The 19866-nt window shown below is 40.6% G+C and overlaps 1 protein-coding gene, 1 long non-coding RNA gene and 1 pseudogene across 4 annotated transcripts in view; 1 reads left to right on the forward strand and 2 right to left on the reverse strand.

The window, feature by feature from the left end:
* The window catches only part of LOC150058251 (uncharacterized), an 81735-nt gene extending 81368 nt beyond the window's left edge, over positions 1–367 (reverse strand). Inside the window, exon 1 of the long non-coding RNA XR_016536860.1 lies at positions 94–367. This is a non-coding gene — a long non-coding RNA (uncharacterized LOC150058251). The remainder of the gene's footprint in view (positions 1–93) is intronic.
* On the forward strand, positions 112–18008 carry Them4 (thioesterase superfamily member 4). Of its 2 annotated transcripts, none has more exons than XM_090340980.1 (6): positions 112–648; positions 4192–4375; positions 7669–7828; positions 8951–9061; positions 14358–14482; positions 15574–18008. In XM_090340980.1, exons 1-6 carry the CDS (start codon positions 595–597, stop codon positions 15612–15614), a joined length of 675 nt encoding a protein of 224 aa, XP_090197106.1. In that variant the 5' UTR covers positions 112–594; the 3' UTR covers positions 15615–18008. The 2 variants fall into 2 exon arrangements, with proteins under 2 accessions (XP_090197106.1, XP_090197105.1); XM_090340979.1 differs by having other exon boundaries at positions 117–648; positions 4189–4375.
* LOC150058256 (large ribosomal subunit protein eL22 pseudogene) lies at positions 3505–6751 on the reverse strand (annotated as a pseudogene). The gene is made up of 2 exons (XR_016536859.1): positions 6609–6751; positions 3505–3909 (listed from the first exon to the last, which is right to left on the reverse strand). The product of XR_016536859.1 is annotated as a large ribosomal subunit protein eL22 pseudogene (transcript).
* Positions 18009–19866: the final 1858 nt, after the last annotated feature.

Below are 19866 nucleotides of genomic sequence, written 5' to 3' on the forward strand. Positions count from 1 at the left end.
AAGCACTGGGTTTGTGGGGGAGACACAGGGAAAGGCTTTATTTTACTAGTCAAATGGCCTGAACCCTGCAGACCAGAAGTCAACACTACCAACCTGGTCCCCGGGATTGATAGCTTTGGCCTAGGAGAAAACGTGTTCTTCAAACCTCTCCTCGTCTGCGCTCCGGTCATGGGAAGAAGAAATAACAAAGGAACCGGAACGCCGTATCTGCCAGCGACAGACGTGAGGAGTAACCGGTAACCAGAGGAACCGAGAACCGCCACTCGCGCTCCGCGGCTGAGGAGGGTGGAGGAAGACCTCCACTACGGGCGTGTCGCGCCTTCTCTCCCCGAACTTGAGCCGCAGGGCGCCGCGGCGCTTCCGGAAATCCGGGAGTTTCCGGAAGCGCGAAAAAGCTGAGGCTCGCAGTGAGTGGGCCGGCGGAAGCTCGCCGCCACTTCCCCCGCCCCTCCACCTCCAGGCCCCGCCCATCACCCGCCAGGCCCCGCCCCGCAGCCAAGCCCCGCCCCCACCGTTCTTAGCTGGAAGCCGGCTCACGAAGAGCGCGACCGCTTCAGCTCCGGGGAAGGTGAGTCGGTGTCGGCCCGCGGAGCCATGCTGAGGAGCTGCGCCGCGCGCCTGCGCACTCTCAGGCCGGGAGAGCTGTGGGTGAGTCTCCGGCGCGCTGCGGGGTAGGGCAGAGGTGGGAAGCAGCCTGGTTAACCGTTCCATTTAATTCTTCATCGATTACCCCAGCCAGGAGAGCCCGGATCGACCACGAGTGCCCAGCGGACTCGAGAATTTCTTTGAGCCCTGAGCTTCCAACCGTAGGGCACTGAACGGGTGCGGGAGCGGCGTGCAGGATGCTTGAGTTGGGTCAGCAAGAAGAGAGCTGATGATGGCATTGAAAAAGAAAGGTTAAGCTAGGTCACCTAGAAAACACGTGGCCGAGCAGACCTTTGGCCTCAACCCCTGCAGGTTCTGAGAAGAGCGCCTTCATAGGCCCCGACTTGTCTTATTTCTAACCGGATCAGTGGTAGAAGGCTTGTGCTTATCCGGTAATCGAGGACACCCTCTCGAAGCTACTTTCCTGTCGTTAAAGGTTGCTATGACATGTTAAAGGTGACGCCTGGAATATAAGTAGGAAATAAACGGTGCCTGCTCTTATATCCCGGTTTTGTTTCATTGATGTCGTACTGATTAGGCCATTAGTTCGCTCCAACACCATTCTAGGCATTATTGACTACTGGTGATTTGTATAGATAAGTAAGGGGAGAGGGGAAAAAAATCCTTCCTTTCAGGGAGCTTACAGACTAGTTTGGGGGAATGGGGTTAAAATTCAAATTGCAAAAGTAAAGTACCTGTGTACTACATGCACTAAGTTACTAAGGAAACAAGGATGAGGGGGACAGGTTGAATGAGAACTTCAGTAGTTTAGGCAAGTATGGCATCTCTATTTTGTAGCTCTCTGCTAGACCAGAATCAGTGCAGATTGGTTATTAATCATTCACCCTCTTGCTCATTGGAAAATAAAATGTCTTGTGCTAGGCTTACAACAACAAAAATGAATTTCTTTAATTATATGTTGATGCCTTGTAATTTGCGCTGAGAATGTTTAAGTATTAATCTTTACAGGCTGTAAAGTTACACTTCTTTTTGTTCAATAACTTAATCTTGAAAGGAGTATTCCCAGGCCATATAATTATGCTTCTTTCTATTCAGTAACTTCATCTTTGAAAGTCATAACTTTGCTTAAAAGTTCCACCTTTATAACCTTTATATAACCAAGATGAAGCATGAACTTTCCTCTTTAGAAAAATAAAAGGTAATGATTATCCCTCACATCTATCCCTCATAACCTGCCTAGTGCAACAAATGCAGTATGCCTCAAATGAAAATTAGTAGTTCCATTCTTACTTTATCTCTCTGATTTACACTTGCACCAACAAAGCCCTTTTTCTTAAAATCATCTTGTCTTCTGGGGCCAGGAGTTTGGCCTAGTGGTAGAGTGCTTGCCTATCATGCATGAAGAAGATCCGGGTTCAATTCCTCGGTACCACATACATAGAAAAAAGCCAGAAGTGGTGCTGTGGATCAAATGGCAGGGCGCTAGCCTTGAGCAAAAAGTGTTCAAGGAGCTGAGTGAGGTGGCTCATACCTGTAATCCTAGCTACTCAGGAGGCTGAGATCTGAGGATTGAGGTTCAAAGCCAGCCTGGGCACCAAAGTCCATGAGACTCTTATCTCCAACTAACTACTAGAAAACCGGAAGTGGCTCTGTGGCTCAAGGGTAGGCCAGTAGCCTTGAACTGAAGTGCTCAGAGACAACACCGAGGCCCATAGTCCAAACTCCACGACTGACATACATACACACACACACACACACACACACACACACACAAGTGCCCAAGGACAATGCCCAAGCCCTGACTTAAAGCCTCAGGATGGGCAGAAAAAAAGAAAAGATTACATATCTGAGCCACAGCATCAGTTATCTTTGTAGTAGTTCTTTAAAACTCCTTTTGCAAGTCATTTCATTCTCAATAGTACATTTCTGAAATCACAAGTGCAATTTACTTTAATTTCTTTTTATAGTGTTATATAGTATGTTATATAATATGTACATATAATATATAACATGTAAATGTTTTATAATACATTTTAAAAGTAAGTATATTTGTCCTTGTGCCAAAAACTACGTTTCATTTAATCTTTGGCAAATGAAATCTAAGTCCTGTACTAGGTCATATTTTTATATCTAAAACTGCTGATACTTGAAGACAGGGTTTAGATGTTTTGTTTCACTTGCATCTGACCAAAAAACCAGGGCTCCAAAACTTCAGTTAACCAAATCCTGATTTTTAAAATTGAAACCAAAAAGGAGAGCACACAGAGTCATTCTTCCCAAATGCCATTAATTAGCTGTATTCACTGGCCTATAAAAGGGTCTTGAGACTTATTAATCCTGAGGCTTTCTAGTTAAGAGAAAATTTGGATGAAATGAGCCCAAAGTCATGACTCTAAAACTATACATATTATTCTCTTTTGACTTGCCTTGGTCAGTACATACTAATCTACAATGAGTTGTGTCGGTTGAGTTACTTCTAGAATTCATGTTATGCATATTAAGAATGGATTGGGATCAGAAATAATCCAAAAGAGAAAAAAAAAGACATTCCAGTGGACATTTTCGTTCATAGCTGCAAAATATTGGAAACTTTTTTTTTTTTTTTAGTCATGGGGCTTGAACTCAGGGTCTGGGCACTGTCCCTGAGCTTTTCTGCGCAAGACTAGCACTGTACCACTTTGAATGACAGCTCCACTTGCAATTTTCTGGTGGTTAACTGGAGATGAATTGGGCTAGCTTTGAACTGCAATCCTCAGATCTCAGCCTCCTAAGTAGCTAGAATTACAGACATGAGCCACCAGCTCCCAGCTATCTTCCATTTTATTTTATTCTACTTTTTTGTAGTTATTCCCAAGTTTTATTCAAGAACACATACAATATATACCACATAAATGAATTTTAATCCTCATCTTCCTCCTTTGTCCTGGTTAATCTGGAAAGAATGTAACTCGTGACTCTTCGTGTAACCAATTATATAAATTATTCTTCAAATACTTTCTGGTAAGACTTTCAAATATCTTTGTAGAGAGGCATTTCAGAGGTTATAGTGATCTTAGTCTTGCTTTTCTCAATGATGATAACCCCTCTACCAAGGTGCTCAGCTTTTCATTTCACCTTGTTTCTTGGAGAAATTGAAAGCATCCAGGGTTCCATCTTCTACAGGGTGGTGCAGTCCATGGTGAACTTCAAAACCTGCTTCTTTGTTTGCTTTCCCCTCACCTTTGCCACAAGCCTTCTCAGAGATGCTACAGTGGCAGCAGAGGCAGAAAAGGTTCCTTTCCATTCTAAAATAATAACCATTTTCTGTGGGGGAAAAAAATTAGCAAAATAGTCTTAGAGGACCTGGAGTGTGGCAAAGTGGTAGAGTGCTTGCCTAGCATGCATGAAGCCCTGGGTTCAACTCCTCTCTCTATACCACATCACAGAAAAAGCTGGAAGTGGTAGAGTACTAGCCTTGAGAAGCTCAAGGACAGTACCTGAGCCCTGAGTTCAAGCCACAGGACTGGCCAAAAAAAAAAAGTCTTAGATAGTGGGAGAAAATGTTATCAAATATATTAGTCTTCCTTTTCTTTTTCTTTAAAGAAGTCATTTTCTTCTGAGAAGGTCACTCCTAAGGACTACGCTGTTCCCAACCCCAGCTGGAGCAAGGACCTACAATTCCTTTTTGACCAGTTCATGAAAAAATGTGAAGATGGATCCTGGAAACGTATACCTTCATACAAGAAAACTCTTACTGAAAAGTTTAAAGACTTCCAAACCCGTTTTCTAGGTAGGAACAGCCACTTGCCCATAAATACTAATAATATTTGAATATGAATATAAAACTAAGAACAGATTGAAGACCAGGAGTGTGGCCTAGTGGTACAATGCTTGCCTAGCATGCACAAAGCCCTGAATTGGATTCCTCAGTACCGCATACACAGAAAAGGCTGAAAGTGGGGCTGTGGCTCAAGTGGTAAAGTGCTAGCCTTAAAAAAGCCCAAGGACAGTGCCCAGCCCTGAATTTAAGCTCCAGGACTGTCAAAAATAAACAAACAAACAAAAACTAAGAACAAATTGAAGAACTAGTTACTTGCTTGCCTAGTTAAGAGCTTGCCTAGCATGCACAAAGACCTGGGTTTGATTCCTCAGTGTCACATACATACAAAAGCCAGAAGTAGTACTATGGCTCAAGTGACTGAGTGCTAGCCTTGAGGATAAAGCCCAAGAATAGTGCTCAACATTATACCAGAAAATAAACAATGCCCACCACATTTGGCCCTTAACTCAGTAATGGCTTCTGTGAGGACACTTAAGTAATGCTGACCACGGAGAAACAAGACTGCACTTGGGACCTTCAGTTAATTGTGTGATTTGGTTGCAGTTAGAATAGAATTAGAAATACTAATCAATCTCATTAAAAATTTTTAACATTAAAATTTTAAATTAAAAACAATTAATTGTACTGCTGGAAACTGGACTCAGATTCACATGTAAGACAAGTGCTCCAGCATTGAGAAGCACCTTCAGCTTTTAAAACTTAAATGGGTTTTTTTGCCAGTCCTGGGGCTTGAACTCAGGGCCTGAACACTATCCTTGGGCTTTCCTCAAGGCTAGCATTCTACCACTTGAGCCATATCACTACTTCTGGTTTTTCTATGTATATGGTACCGAGGAATTGAAACCGGGTCTTCGTGCATGCTAGGCAAGCACTTTACTCCCAGGCCACATTCCTGGTCCAGTGTAAAGATTTTTTTTTCCTTCTTTTTCATATATTTTTATTGTAATTAATAGAAGGGTTACATTATATTTACCAGATAGAAGGTGCATTACTTCACATACATTGATACCCTTTCTCATGTCTTGGCAGTGTAAAGATTTTTTTTTTGCCAGTCCTGGGCTTAAGCTCAAGGCCTGAAGACTGTCCTTGGATTTTTCTCAAGGCTAGAACTCTACCACTTGAGCCTCAGCACCACTTCTGGCTTTTTCTAAGTATGTGGTACCAAGGAATCGAACCTGGGTCTTCGTGCATGCTAAGCAAGCACTCTACCACTAGGCCAAACTCCCGGCCTGGCAGTGTAAAGATTTTTAAAGTAATTTAGTGCTTAAAATGTAATAACTAAAGTAAAAAGGGCTGGGGATTTGGATCAAGTGGTAGACCATTTAAAGGTTGTAAGCTAAAATCCCAGTAATGCCCCAAACCCTAAAACTCAAAACAAAGAAATAAAATGAACAGAATGTGAAGTGCAGTGTGTGTGGTGTATGTGTTAGGTTTAGAGTGGTTTGTCTTTAGGGCTCAGAGTCTGTGAGTTAAGGGTGTGACCTTCTGCCTCCAGACTTAATCCTCTCAAAGCCCTTCTACCCAGGTTCAAGGGTGATTTAGAGTACAAATTGGATCATGTTTTTCCTCTGCCACTTGTAGTAGTATTCTGTTTGGGACTTTTAACACAACATGAAAGACCTGGGAATCCTTTTAAAGTGCAGGTTCTGCTTATTAGGCCAAGAGTTGAGGATGAGATTCTTAGTTGCCAACAAAGTTCTTTCACCATCCTTATTTAAGACTGGGAGTGTTCTATACTTATCTTCAAGATGTCTGTCTTCACCTGATATCAGAGTTGAAAGATATTTTACAGGATTGTTTCTTCATATGGCTAAACTATGAAGCAAAAAAAAGAGCTAGTTCTAGGGTAGCGCTAGACCAAGAATGTAATTTTCACTGTCCTAGGCCAATGTTCTTTTTACTATACCATAATATTGATCCTTAATATTAATATTAAGTTTTATCTGGTTGGTCCTCCGGATCATTAATTCTGCACAGCAACTTCTTGAGTATGTATAGTATGCCTGATCTGGGCCAGGTGTTGGAGCATATAGTCTAAATAGTGGCTGCCTGCTCCCAGGAGGTTCATGGCATAAGTAAAATGTATTCTCTCCTATCTTCCCCACTTCTCTCAGATCTTCATAACCTTTTCAAGATTGTAAATGTAGGGGCCAGGAATGTAGCCTAGTGGTAGAGTGCTTACCTAGGATGCACGAAGCTCTGGGTTCAATTCCTTGTTACCATATGTACAGAAAAAGCCAGAAGTGGTGCTGTGGCTCATATGGTAGAGCTCTATTGAGAAAGCTCAAGGACAGTGTCCAGGCCCTGAGTTCAAGCCCTAGGACTGGCAAAAAAAAAATTGTAAATGTAAGTTCAATAGAAATTAAAATGCAATCTTATTCATGGCAGATAAAGCATAAGAAAAATAAAAATAACCTGGGCACCAGGGCTCACACCTATAATCCTATACCTCCTCAGGAGGCTGAGACCTGAGGCTCACAGTTGGAAGACAGCTCAGACAGGAAAGTCCATGAGATACAAAAAAAAAAAAAATCAGAAATGGAGCTGTGGCTCAAGAGGTAGAACTCTATCCTTGAACAAAAGAAGCTTGGGGATAGCACCTAGGTCCTGAGTTCAAGCCCCAGGACTGGCAAAAAAAGAAAAGAAAAAAAGCCAAGAATATAAACAAGTACATTTCAAAGTAGATGTGAAAATACAAATATATCCAGTAGCTTTCTGCCTTTATTTTGAAATGATCTATGTTTTTACTCAGCCTGTGACACCCAGCTTGCACACCATTTTGGGGGGTGAAGAAATCATAAGCAAAGTGCTCTAATGTATGTGAAATACTCTTGCTTTTAAAAGTCTGATTACCAGGCATCAGAGGTAGCAGGTGATACTCATACCTGCCAGGAAAAATCCTTTCCTTACTCATTGTTTTTTTTTAAAACACATTTAAACCACATGTGCTCCAAAAAGTATTTCTGTCTGTACTTTACCATTTTGTTCAATTTATTAGTATTTATATGCTATGTTTCTTGATTGTCATGTGTTGATAAATTCTTCATTTTGCTTTCATACATGTTTACTCTGTCCCTAGACTGGTAATTCTACAAGGGCAGTGATTTCATATTCTACTTCTTGGAAACATTTTTAGTTTTTTTTACTCAAGTAACATACGATTTAGCAGAACATAGATGCTTACATGCCATTTCTCTCATACATGTTTTTCATCTACCTGTATTCACTTCATTTCCCTACAGAACCAAGCCATATCAAAGAAGAATATATGTCAAAGGCCCAACTTTTCACCAGGAGCCTTGAGGATGGCATGGGCTTTGAATATGTGATGTTCTGTAATGATGTTGAAAAAAAGGTTGTTTGCCTTTTTCAAGGAGGTCCTTACCTGCAAGGAGCACCTGGGTAAGAATGATAACCTAGCAGTAAGTATATGAAATATTTTTTTTTTAATTGCCAGTCCTGGGGCTTGAATTCATTGCCTGAGCACTGTCCTTGGGCTTTTTTCTCAAGGCTAGTGCTCTACCCCTTGAGCCACATCACCATTTCCAGCTTTTTTTTTTTCTATGTAGGTGGTACAGAGGAATCGAACCCTCATCTTCATGCATGCTAGGCAAGCACTTTACCACTAGGCTAAAAATGCCTGGTCCATGAAATACTTTTATCTCCTAGTGTCTTTATGTATGCAGAGACTACAAAGAAGGCATTAATGGCCAGAGCATAGCCTAGTGGTAGAGTGCTTACCGAGCATGCACAAAGCCTTAAGTTCAATTCCTTGGTACCACATGCACAAAAAAAGCCAGAAGTAGTGTTGTGGCTCAGGTGGCAGAGCACTAGCCTTGAGCAAAAAGGTGTCCAAACACAGTATCCATGCCCTGAGTTCAATCCCCCGACTGGCCAAAAAAAAAAAAGGCATTTTCATGGTAATGTAGATACACTTATTGACATGGAAAGGTGTTTATAATATATTGCTAAAAGCTATTATATTGTTAATACTTATTAAGTTTTTAATATGCTATTAAAGGACATATGTAATATATTATTGTAGGACACATAGCAATGGAGTATAATTAGAGGGAATATCATTCATAAACATGTTAATAATAGCTTGGTACTGACTTGTGTTTTAAGCCCTAAATTGTTTTTCTTCTATTTATCTGCATTTCCTAAGCTTTTATTTTTTTTTCTTTTTTCCCCTAAGCTTTAAAAAAAAACAACAAATATATATAGCTTGCTTAATAAAAACAACATGAATTTTCTAGATTATATTTTATCCTTTTATTTACTATAATCTCATTATTACTATTAAGTTCCAAATTTACTACAAGTGCTTAAACTTGCCCTGTTACGCTGTGAACAGAGCTGGGGACACAAGCATTACTTGACATTCAATACACTGAACTTGGGATAGTAAGCATGCTACTCCTAAGTAGTTACATGAAGGTGCTTGACTGACTTCTCCCTCTTGAGAGGCTTTCTGCCTCCTGAACTATTGAAGACATTTCCCTTCCTCTGCTGTGTACCTAGATTCATTCATGGAGGGGCCATTGCATCCATCATTGATGCCACTGTTGGTATGTGTGCATCTAGAACTGAGGGATTTGTCATGACTGCCAATCTCAACATCAATTATAAGAGGTAAGTTTATATAAGATTCTCCTCCCACCCAGACACTGTAGAAGGGGATGAGCCCCATACCCCCTGACTTGTGATTCTTCCTTGTTTTCAGGTCTCCAGGGTAGCTCAGTCCCAAAGGACTGACCCTTCTCCAATTCTAGCCTTTCATACAGGAGGACTCATTGTCATGCAATATCTCTGCACTGGACTTAAGACTGGACTACAAGGTTTCTCCTGTAGCTAGGACTGCCAGTGTGCTGTCACTAGAGCTGCCTGGCTTACCTTGAGGTTTGGCTTCAGCTTACCTTACTTGGGCTTCAGCTTCCCTCCTCTCCACCTCTCACAAGCCAGGTTAGAACTATGGATTGTTTCTTAGATTTTTCTAGGTTAGCTTGTTTCTCCATGCTTTTTAGCTGTCCTGTCACCTCTTTCTTGCTTCCTGATGCTTTTGCTCCCCTTAGAATATTGTCACTCTTCTGCCTTCACTCCTCTCATTCATAGAGTCACACTTGGAGAACATGTTTGGTCCTCAATGAAGAGTTAGATGGCTAGAGTCTGAGATACTCTGAAGACCTAGAAACAAGGAACAATCACAAGTCAGGGAGTCTGGAAACACCCTTCCATACTGTCTGGGTGGGAGATGGCTATTCATCTGTTATTATATATTTTTTCTATATCTTCACTATTGAGAATAATGCAGTAGTCAGTATTAGAATGCTAATGTCTTGTCAAGATTCTGAGTTTAGGGCCAGGAGTTTGGCCTAGTGGTTAAAGTGCTTGCCTAGCATGCATGAAGACCCGGGTTCGATGCCTCAGTACCACATACATAGAAAAAAAGCCGGAAGTGGTGCTGAGGCTCAAGTGGTAGAGTGCTAGCCTTGAGAAAGTCCAAGGACAGTGCTCAGACCCTGAGCTCAAGCCCAGGACTGGCAAAAAAAAAAAAAAAAAAAAAAAAAAGATTCTGAGTTTAGTAACTTTACATAAATATCAAAAAGTGGTATTCCTGATCATATAGTAGTTCTGTTTTTAATTTTTTTGAGAAACTCTATAGTTTTCCATAATAGCTACATTTTTGCATTCTCCCCAACAATACCAGCTAAAATTGCAAATTAGCTTAAAAGGTGTCTATCTATAATCCCAGCACTGATAAGGCTGAATCAGAAGGATCAAGAGTTTAAGACTACCCTGGATTATGTAAATAGACTTTTCCCCACCTCCAAGCTGGGTGCCAGTGACTCAAGCCTATAACTACAGCTACTCAGGAGGCTGAAAGCTAGAGAGTTGTGGTTTGAGGCTAGCCCAGGCAGAAAAGTCTTCAAGACTCCATCACCAAAATAACCAGCAAAAAGCAGGGTTGTAGGCATAGGTCAAGTGGTAGGGCACCAGGTTAGCAAATGTGAGATCACAGAGATCTTAGTACTGAAAAATTAAAAAATGGAATGAAACATTGAATAACATGAGTTGTTTAGAATTTATTATTTATCATGCCTTATCTTTTTGTATAGTCATTTAGGTTCAGAACATGAATAATAATAAACTTAATCTGAACAGTTAAAAGACCTCTGGATACTAAACAACCTAAGATTAATATTTGTATTGTTAATTGATGATAATTTACAGTATTAATTGAGCATCTGGTGCCTTCATCCAATTTCTTGCTTTAAAGAAGCAAAACCATTCCTAATCATTTCAAATACTTTCCATCCCTTCAATCCACTTGACTATAGACAAAACTTATAACTAGAGGTGATTAACCTGTTGCGAGGTTAAGTATCTCAGCATGCCTATAACCTATTCATGACAGATCACTTAAATGCAATTTGACTTCTTGATGCAACATGACAGGCAAATTCTGAAAGCTTCTCTTCCTCCTTCAAAACAAGTAACAATTCCTGCCTCAAAGATGTAAAGAAACTACCAAAAGTGAATATTCAGCAAGAACAGTAAATAACAAATTTAGACTCTCAGAGATTTAAGATATTCATGCCATGATAATCAAATACAGAATATAAAAGTACAAAATGTGAGCTATGTAAAGAATTAAGAGGGACCTGAAATTTAGCCTAGTGATAGAGTGCTTGCCTAGCATGCACAAAGACCCAGGTTAAAATCCTCGGTACCACATATGTAGAAAAAAAGCTGGAAATGGTGCTGGGGCTCAAGTGGTCGAGTTCTACCCTTGAGAAAGCCCAATGACAGTGCTTAGACCCTAAGTTCAAGCATGGGGACTGGCAAAAAAGAGAGTGGGGGGGAGAGAGGGAGAGAGAAAGTCACAAAAAAAGGGAAAATGAAAGGAAACTAAATATTATTAAGCTGATTTGTCATGGAATTTAATAGAACTTTTAGACATGAAAATGTAGCTGTTCAAACCCAAAAATAAAAAGTCAGTGAATAGGTTAAAAGGGCTATTTGTTTTCATAAATACCCTCTAAATGTTTATATCCCAATGGCGTATTCATTCCTAGGGCTACCTTAACAAATTGCCTCAAACTTGGTTGCTTAAAGCAATTCAGACTGATTTTCTCACAGCAGTAGAAGCTGTAAGCTTTCTCAAGCTTGCTTTTCCCTAGCTTTGGATAGTGGTAGTTAATCTGCAGTATTCTTAACTGGCAGCTTACTCCAGTCTTTGCCTCTGTCACATTGTGGTGACAATAGAGAAAATATTAGGGGGCTATTTAAGTGCAACTGAAAATGAACAGAAATATAGACCTGAAGAAATTACCTTGATAAAGCTATGCAGATAAAGCCTGTTTAAAACTGTGGGATTGGCCTTTCCATTTTCCTGTGACAACTACTCCTTGTGGGCAATCTGTATAGAAAGGTTTTAGTACTGCTCAAAGAGTGTGAAAGCAAGATGTGTAAATGTGACTTTTTATAGATAGAAAACACAGGAATTACTCTCTAAATATTAGTCTATTGCAGCCATTTAAAGCAACACTTATTTTAGGTTGTGATTTATTGTTGGGGTTTTTTCCCGTTTGATTTTGGGGTTTTGAGTCAGGACTCACTATGGCCAAGGCTGGACTTGAATTCACACTCCTCCTACTTCACAGCCTCTCTGTACAGGAAGGCACCATCATAATCGGTTTAAGACAAAACTTTTAAAACTACATTCCCTGGTGTTTTTAAATGATAAGGGAAAATGGGGTAATTCCTAGCTTGCTTTTTTGTTTGCTTTTTTAGTTTAGTTTGCCTTTCGTGATTTTTTTTTTTTTTTACTTTTTAGAGGCTCAGATCAACAGCTATTGGTTCCACATTCTAGAAGCTTATTCTTCTAAAATGAATGGTTAAATTCTATCTTGTATTTTCTCACTAAAAATTCATAGATACTATACATGATTTAAAATTTTTCTCAGCCCAGTGAAATCTAAAATCACTTATCTTCACAAGATGATTCATCTTTTTATTAAAATTTATTCAAGAGCTTATCTGTTAAAATTCACTCAAGAGCTTATCACATATGGTGGTGGTGGTGGTGGTGGTAATATTAAAAACAGCAAATTCTTCACCAAGTCCATTGTTTCAGAGTGATATTGAAATCCATCCTACATGTACATTAACAAGCCACCTTAGCTATTTGACAGCTATAACAAACTCAGATAGGAAGTAGAACTTTCATCCAGACTGACAGAGTTAAATCACATGTTCTCATATCAAGTAGAAAAATAGCTTTGGTGAGTTATATAGCCTCTCTGGGCCTCAGTTTCCTCATCTATTAATAAGACAAAGAGACAAATATAACTAGAACACTCAATGTCCATATGTGATAAAGGAAAAGGGAAATGTGAAATGAATCTAGGGGTGGGAATAGATGGGAGAGGGGAGAATAATGGAAGAGGAAACTGATCAAGAAGCACTGGTGGACCAGGAGTTTGGCCTAATGGTAGAGTGCTTGCCTAGCATGCATGAAGACCCGTGTTCGATTCCTTGGTACCATATACATAGAAAAAGCCAGAAGTGGTGCTGTGGCTCAAATGGTAGCCTTGAGAAAGCCCAAGGACAGTGCTTGGCCCTGAGTTCAAGCCCCAGGACTGGCAAAAAAAAAAGTATTGCATACATAAATGGACACTTAAACCCCAATGTATAACCTTTTGAAATTCAGGGAAAAAATTAAGAGGTAATATTTTCTTAGAGATGACAGCTAAGGTATTCAGAGTTAGTAATTGAATATATTAAATAAGCCTTAAAAGTTATTTTCAGATCTAGGCTTAAAAGAAAAATGGGGAAAACAGAGAGAGAGAGAGAAAGAGAAGGAGAGAGGGAGAGAGAGAGAGAAGAGGAGAAAGGTAGGGTAGGGAGATAAAACCATGGAAGCAATTTTGTGTGTGAATGCTGGTCCTAGGACTTGAAGGCTTAAAATGAGGGCCTGGGTTCTATCCCTTAGATTTTTTGTTCAAGGCTAGATCTCTACCACTTGAGCTGTACCTCCACTTACAGCTTTTTTAGTGGCTATTTAGGAATAAGAGTATCATGGACGGGCCGGGAGTTTGGCCTAGTGGTAGAGTGCTTGCCTAGCATGCATGAAGACCCAGGTTCGATTCCTCAGTACCACATACATAGAAAAAAGGCGGAAGTGGTGCTGAGGCTCAAGTGGTAGAGTGCTAGCCTTGAGAAAATCCAAGGACAGTGCTCAGGCCCTGAGCCCAAGCCCAGGACGGGCAAAAAAAAAAAAAAAAAAAAAGAGTATCGGGACCAGGAGTTTGGCCTAGTGGTTAAAGTGCTTGCCTAGCATGCATGAAGACCCGGGTTCGATTCCTCGGTACCACATACATAGAAAAAAGCTGGAAGTGGTGCTGAGGCTCAAGTGGTAGAGCTCTAGCTTGAGAAAGTCCAAGGACAGTGCTCAGGCCCTGAGCTCAAGCCCAGGACTGGCAAAAAAAAAAAAAAAGAGTATCATGGACAGTGCTTTGCTGTCCAGGCTTAGCTTCAAACCGTGATTCTCAGATCTGACTCCTGAATAGCTAGGATTGTAGGCCAGAGCCACCAAAGGCCCATTGGAAAATATTTATTAGAGCACTTTAACTATAAAGGACAAATAAAAAGTTCTTACATCCTCTAATCAGAGTACTAGAAGAACAGAATGGGGAGAATGAAAAAGATCTTGGACGTTTGCCTGAGAACAGTGGTGCTTGGGAGAAAGGAGATGGGATAGATATTTTAACTGTTGCTATAGAATAGAGTGTTTATAGATGTAAGGAATGTTTTATTTAAGGCAGTCTGCTCATTTGTATCAAGTATCAGAAAATTCTGTATCATACACCTGACCATCTTTCAATGTTTGGTAAAGACTCAATTTCCCCTTTTTTTTCTTCTGTAGACCTATCCCTCTTTGTTCTGTTGTTGTGATAAACAGCCAACTTGATAAAATTGAAGGGAGGAAACTTTTTCTTTCCTGTAATATTCAAAGTAGTGATGAGAAGACCTTACACACAGAAGCAACAGGTAAGAAGTTGCCATTGTCTCTTTTGAGTGGGTTTAAGTTCCAGGTTTTGTCTTGTACTTATTTATTTGCCAATCCTGGGGCTTAAGCACTGTCCATGAGCTTTCTCAAGGCTAATGTTCTACCACTTGAGCCACAGCGCCACTTCCAGTTTTTTCTGTGTATGTGGCACCAAGGAATTGAACCTAGGGCTTTGTTCATGCTAAGTGAGCACTCTGCCACTAAGTCATGTTCCCAGCCTTTGTCTTGGTTTTGTTGGCTTTGATTTTATAAGTCACACATGCCCAGATATTTTCAGTTCCCTGACATTACTGAACAAGGTGAACACATTCTTATGCATCCTTGCTGAAGGGCCACAGCAGGGTATCTGTCAAAATTACAAGTTATGTGCCCTTGATCACTTACAATCTTATCTCACAAATAAAAAGATAAGCAGAATTATGCATGTTCATTACTGGCTCTTACAAGTAGTATTTTTTGGTCTTGCAAATAGTAGATATACCTCAATAGAAGAATGGTTAAAGTACCATCGTTGGAGTATAAACTATTTCTCCTTCTAGTGTATGAGTAATCACAGACTCTTAATGTGAATGTAGATGCATCATTAGATTCTTCCATTTATGGCTAATGCATTTTGTATCTTGTTTGAGAAATTTATTTTTCTCTACATATCAGCTACTTGCAGGAATGACAGATAAAAGGAGCAGAGAGAGATCATGAGTAACTTGAATCTATAGTCAATTTATAACTCCATTCGAGGCTATAGCTTATAATTCTTGTCTTACTAAACCTTTCCATATCCTAAAGGTACCAGATGGCTAGCTCAGATGCAAATTTGCTTCTTTCCAGTCCCCTGACTGTCTCTTAATGGAAGTAGTAATGAATCATGAAATAGCCAAGTACTAGAGGACTGTTTTGCTGGGAGAAGATAATATTGTAACAGTCAAAAGTTGATCCTTGAGTTGATTGAAAAATGAGAGTAGCCAGATAGACTAAAGGTACCTATATGAATCTACACATATGTATTTTTCTAGTGAGTTTAATCTCATTAGATTGAAGTCAGCTAATGTATAATCTTCTTTTGTTCATTTAGGCTTATTTATAAAGCTGGATCCTAAAAAACGTTTAACATAGAAGAGCTTTCAGAGGATCGCACACCATTCTGCATGAGGCTCTTCCTCTTCTAGAAGCAGTAGCTGTCCTCACACCTGCTCTGCTCAAGCACTACCGAATCCCCCAAGGGAGCCCGCTAACTCTGATCCTTCAGAACTTACTTGTGAATGTAAATCCAGACTCTTCCACTTTCTAAACTTTTTAACAGGAAGCATTTCCATGAGAGTATCAACAGTTCTTTGTATCTCTCTAGGATAAAAGTATGGTTCTTCTGTAATTTGAACAGACTCCTTCAAGTGATACAAAAATTAACACCTGCCCATGGAAGACTTGGGAACATTTTTATTGAAACTTAATACTAGGAAACCAATTTAGGAATAATAAGTTGAATTGTATGAGGAGTAAATATGTGTGCTATGTATACACATTGTAACTTACAAAGCTGCCTTTGTTATATCTGAGAAAACAAATCTGTTTGGCAAGAATAGGAAATAGAATGAGTCCCAGTAGAAAAGATACCTCATATCTGTGGTTTATTGTTCTAGACATTCAACCACTGTAACATTTTTAACAAGGTGTTCTGGTTGTTTCTTGCCAACAGTATAGTTTTCCATACTTAAGAGAAACTATTAGTTTCCTAAGGCTAAAACAAGGTACTAAAATATGAGTGGCTTAAGCCAACAGAAACATACCATCTTATGGTTCTGGAGGACAGACATCCAAAATTAAGGGATTAACAAGACTTGGCACCTTCTAAAGGAAGTAAAGTAAGAACCATTTCTGAAGGTAGTAAGGTAAGAATGAAGCCCTCGGTTGGACTCCTCAATACCATATACCCAGAAGAAGCCAGAAGTGGTGTTGTGGCTCAAATGGTAGAGTTCTAGTCTTAAGAAAGCCCAAGGAGGCCGGGAGTTTGGCCTAGTGGTTAAAGTGCTTGCCTAGCATGCATGAAGACCCGGGTTCGATTCCTCGGTACCACATACATAGAAAAAAGCTGGAAGTGGTGCTGAGGCTCAAGTGGTAGAGCTCTAGCCTTGAGAAAGTCCAAGGACAGTGCTCAGGCCCTGAGCTCAAGCCCAGGACTGGCAAAAAAAAAAAAAAAGAAAGCCCAAGGATAGTGCTCAGGCCCTGAGCTCAAGCCCCAGGACTGGCCAAAAAGAGAGGAGATGGGGGGAGAGAGAACCTTGGATAAGACAAAAAGTAAATTGGGAGAATAATGTTCTAGAAAAATTTGTTTCCTAACCTCAGCAATACATCATTTGAGCTTCAATATTTATCTTCTTTACCCTTTTTGAAAGTTGAAGCCAAAACGGTATGAAACTGCCATTTTAAAAAGTGATCAAATATGGACAATTTCTGATTATTCAACCCAGGAACTTGGGGTTACCTATGTAGTACCTTATCAGTTCATTCTTCTATGGCCAAAAGATCAGCTAGAGTGCTCCTCTGTTAGAGCCAGCTGACCCTAGCTAGCATGACCAAGTTGTGGGAATATCTCTGGTACTCACCTGAAAGGCCTTTCCAGATGGGAGGAGATATTCCATGGGGTTGAAGCTGGAGCACTCGAGGAGTTTGCAAGTCCCATGTCTGGCAACAACTACCATTTATCCCAGTCTTCCTTTCCACTAATCCTGAAACATCAGAGACAGTGGAAGACAACTACCTGACACTTGCATTTTGTTTTTTGTTTTGTTGTTGTTGTTTCTTTGCAAGTCCTGGGGCTTGAACTCAGGGCCCGAGCACTGTTCTTGGGCTTTCTCAAGGCTAGAGCTCTACCACTTGAGCCACAACACCATTTCTGGCTTTTTCTGTGTATGTGGTAAGGAGGAATTGAAGCCAGGTCTTCATGCATGCTAGGCAAGCACTCTACTGCTAGACCAAACTCCCCACCCTCCACTTGCTTTTTATGGGAACTAGTAATGTAAAAACATGTAAAGCCAAGTCTGGCACGGTGACTCCCATCTGTAATCCTAGCTACTCAGGAGGCTGATCTGAGGATCGAGGTTCAAAGCCAGCCCAGACACTAAGGTCTGTAAGACTTTTATCTCCAATTAACCACTAGGAAACCAGAAGTGGCACTTGGTTCAAGGGGTAGGGTGACAGCTTTGAGCTGAAGAGCCCAGACCCAGAGTTCAAGTCCCACAACTAACAAAAAACAAAAAAATGTGAAGCCAAAGGAACTAGGCATCACTGCTTTTTATTTTCATTCATGTAGACAGAGTGAAGGTTCTTTTGTCATTTGTTTTCTTATCATTTGGTTTATCTCAATAGCCTTGCACAACTACTAGAAAACACCACGCTTTTTTTTTTTTTTTTTTTTTTTTTTTGCCAGTCCTGGGTCATGGACTCAGGACCTTGGCACTGTCCTTGGGCTTTTTTTCACAAAGCTAGCGCCACTTGAGCCACAGTACCATTTAGTACCACTTCCAGCTTTTTTTTCTATGTATGTGGTGCCGAGGAATCAAACCTGGGTCCATTCTATAGAGTGCTAGGCAAGCACTCTACCTCTAGGCCAAACTCTCAGCCCCAAACACCAGACTTCTACCCAAGGCAAAACCAAAACATAACTGAAAGAATGTCAAATGACCAGTTTTTCTTATTCCTAGTATCTTCATATCTCTCTTTGAATCGTTTTTTCCCCCTCTTTCTACCCACCTCAGTTTTAGTTGTCACACTGGTTTAATCAGGTTCAGTACACATGGAAACATATGAGAAATCATTTACAAGATCAACCAAGGGAAAAACTCAGTCACTATTTACACAGGTACCTTTTTTTTTTTTTTTTTTTTGCCAGTCCTGGGCTTGAGCACTGTCCTTAGACTTTCTCAAGGCTAGAGCTCTACTACTTGAGCCTCAGCACCACTTCCAGCTTTTTTCTATATATGTGGTACCGAGGAATCAAACCCGGGTCTTCGTGGATGCTAGGCAAGCACTCAGCCACTAGGCCAAACTCCCAGCCCACACAGGTACCTTATAACTGATGAAGGAAAAATGGTTTTCCTGCAGACTGTCAGTAGGCAACAGTATTTATCTTCTTTATCCTTTTTGAAAGTTTAAGCCAAAACTGTATAAAAGGGCCATTTTAAAGTCACAGTGTCAAATATGAACAGTTTCTGATTATTCAACCCAGTAACTTGAGGTTAGCTATGTAATACCCTATCATTGTTGTCTTGGCATTCTTGTCTTCATCAGATTGTATTTTGTCAAGTGTAGAGTGGCATTGTTAGTTTTCCATTGCTGTGATAACACAAGATTTAGGAGCATGGATTTACTTTGGTTCATAGCTCTGGAGGTTTCAGGCATGGGCACTTGTTTCTCTTGCTCCTGGGCTGTGATGAGCTCAGACATCATAGCAGAGGTCACGTGGAGCAAGGCTACTGCAGGGCAGACAAGAAGCAGAACAAAGGGAGGTCTGAGGAAATACACAGCCCCTAACAACGCACCCTTCCAGTGACCAATTTCCTCTAGTTGGGTTCCACCTCCAAAAGTTTCCATGAAGTTGGGCGCAGTGGCTCACACCTATAATCCTCGCTTCTCAGGAGGCTGATATCTGAGGATCAAGTTCAAAGCCAACCCAGGTACTAAAGACCATGAGACTCTTTATCTCCAGTTAACCACTAGAAAACCAGAAGTGGCACTGTGGCTCCATGGATAGGGTGGTAGCCTTGAGCTGAAGAACTCAGAGATAGTGCCCAGGCCCAGAGTTCAAGCCCCATGATCAATGGGAAAAAAAAGTTTCCATGACCTCCCAATAATGCTATTAAACTTTGAATCAGTAAATCCATTGGTTAGAGCAGAGCCTGCATACTAACTAACTCTCACATCAGATGTGCCAGCTGAGGCCCAAGCTCTCAACACATGAGCCCTTTTGTGGCCACTTCATATCCAAATCATAACAATGGAACTGAAGAGTCAGAAAGGAGAGATGTGCAGTCAGATTATTCTCAGCTCTATCACTAGCTTGCTGTGAGACTTAATAAGCCTTCTCATTGCTTGTTTTTCCCTTTATACTATATGGAAAGTAACATTTTGAATGAAGATTAAGGATTAATACTGTCTAGTGGGGCATCATGGCTCATGCCTGTAATCCTAGCTATTCAGGAGGCTGAGATCTGAGGATCAAAGTTCAAAGCCAGCCCAGGCACTAAAGACCCTGAGACTCTTATCTTCAATTAACCATCAGAATACCAGAAGTGGCACTGTGGCGCAAGGGGTAGAGTGGTAACCTTGAGTTGAAGAGCTCTGGGACAACATCCAGCCCAGGGGTAGGACA

Source organism: Megascapheus bottae, chromosome 10 (assembly GCF_031878675.1).
Source record: "Megascapheus bottae isolate mThoBot1 chromosome 10, mThoBot2.hap1, whole genome shotgun sequence".
Classification (NCBI taxonomy): domain Eukaryota; kingdom Metazoa; phylum Chordata; class Mammalia; order Rodentia; family Geomyidae; genus Megascapheus; species Megascapheus bottae.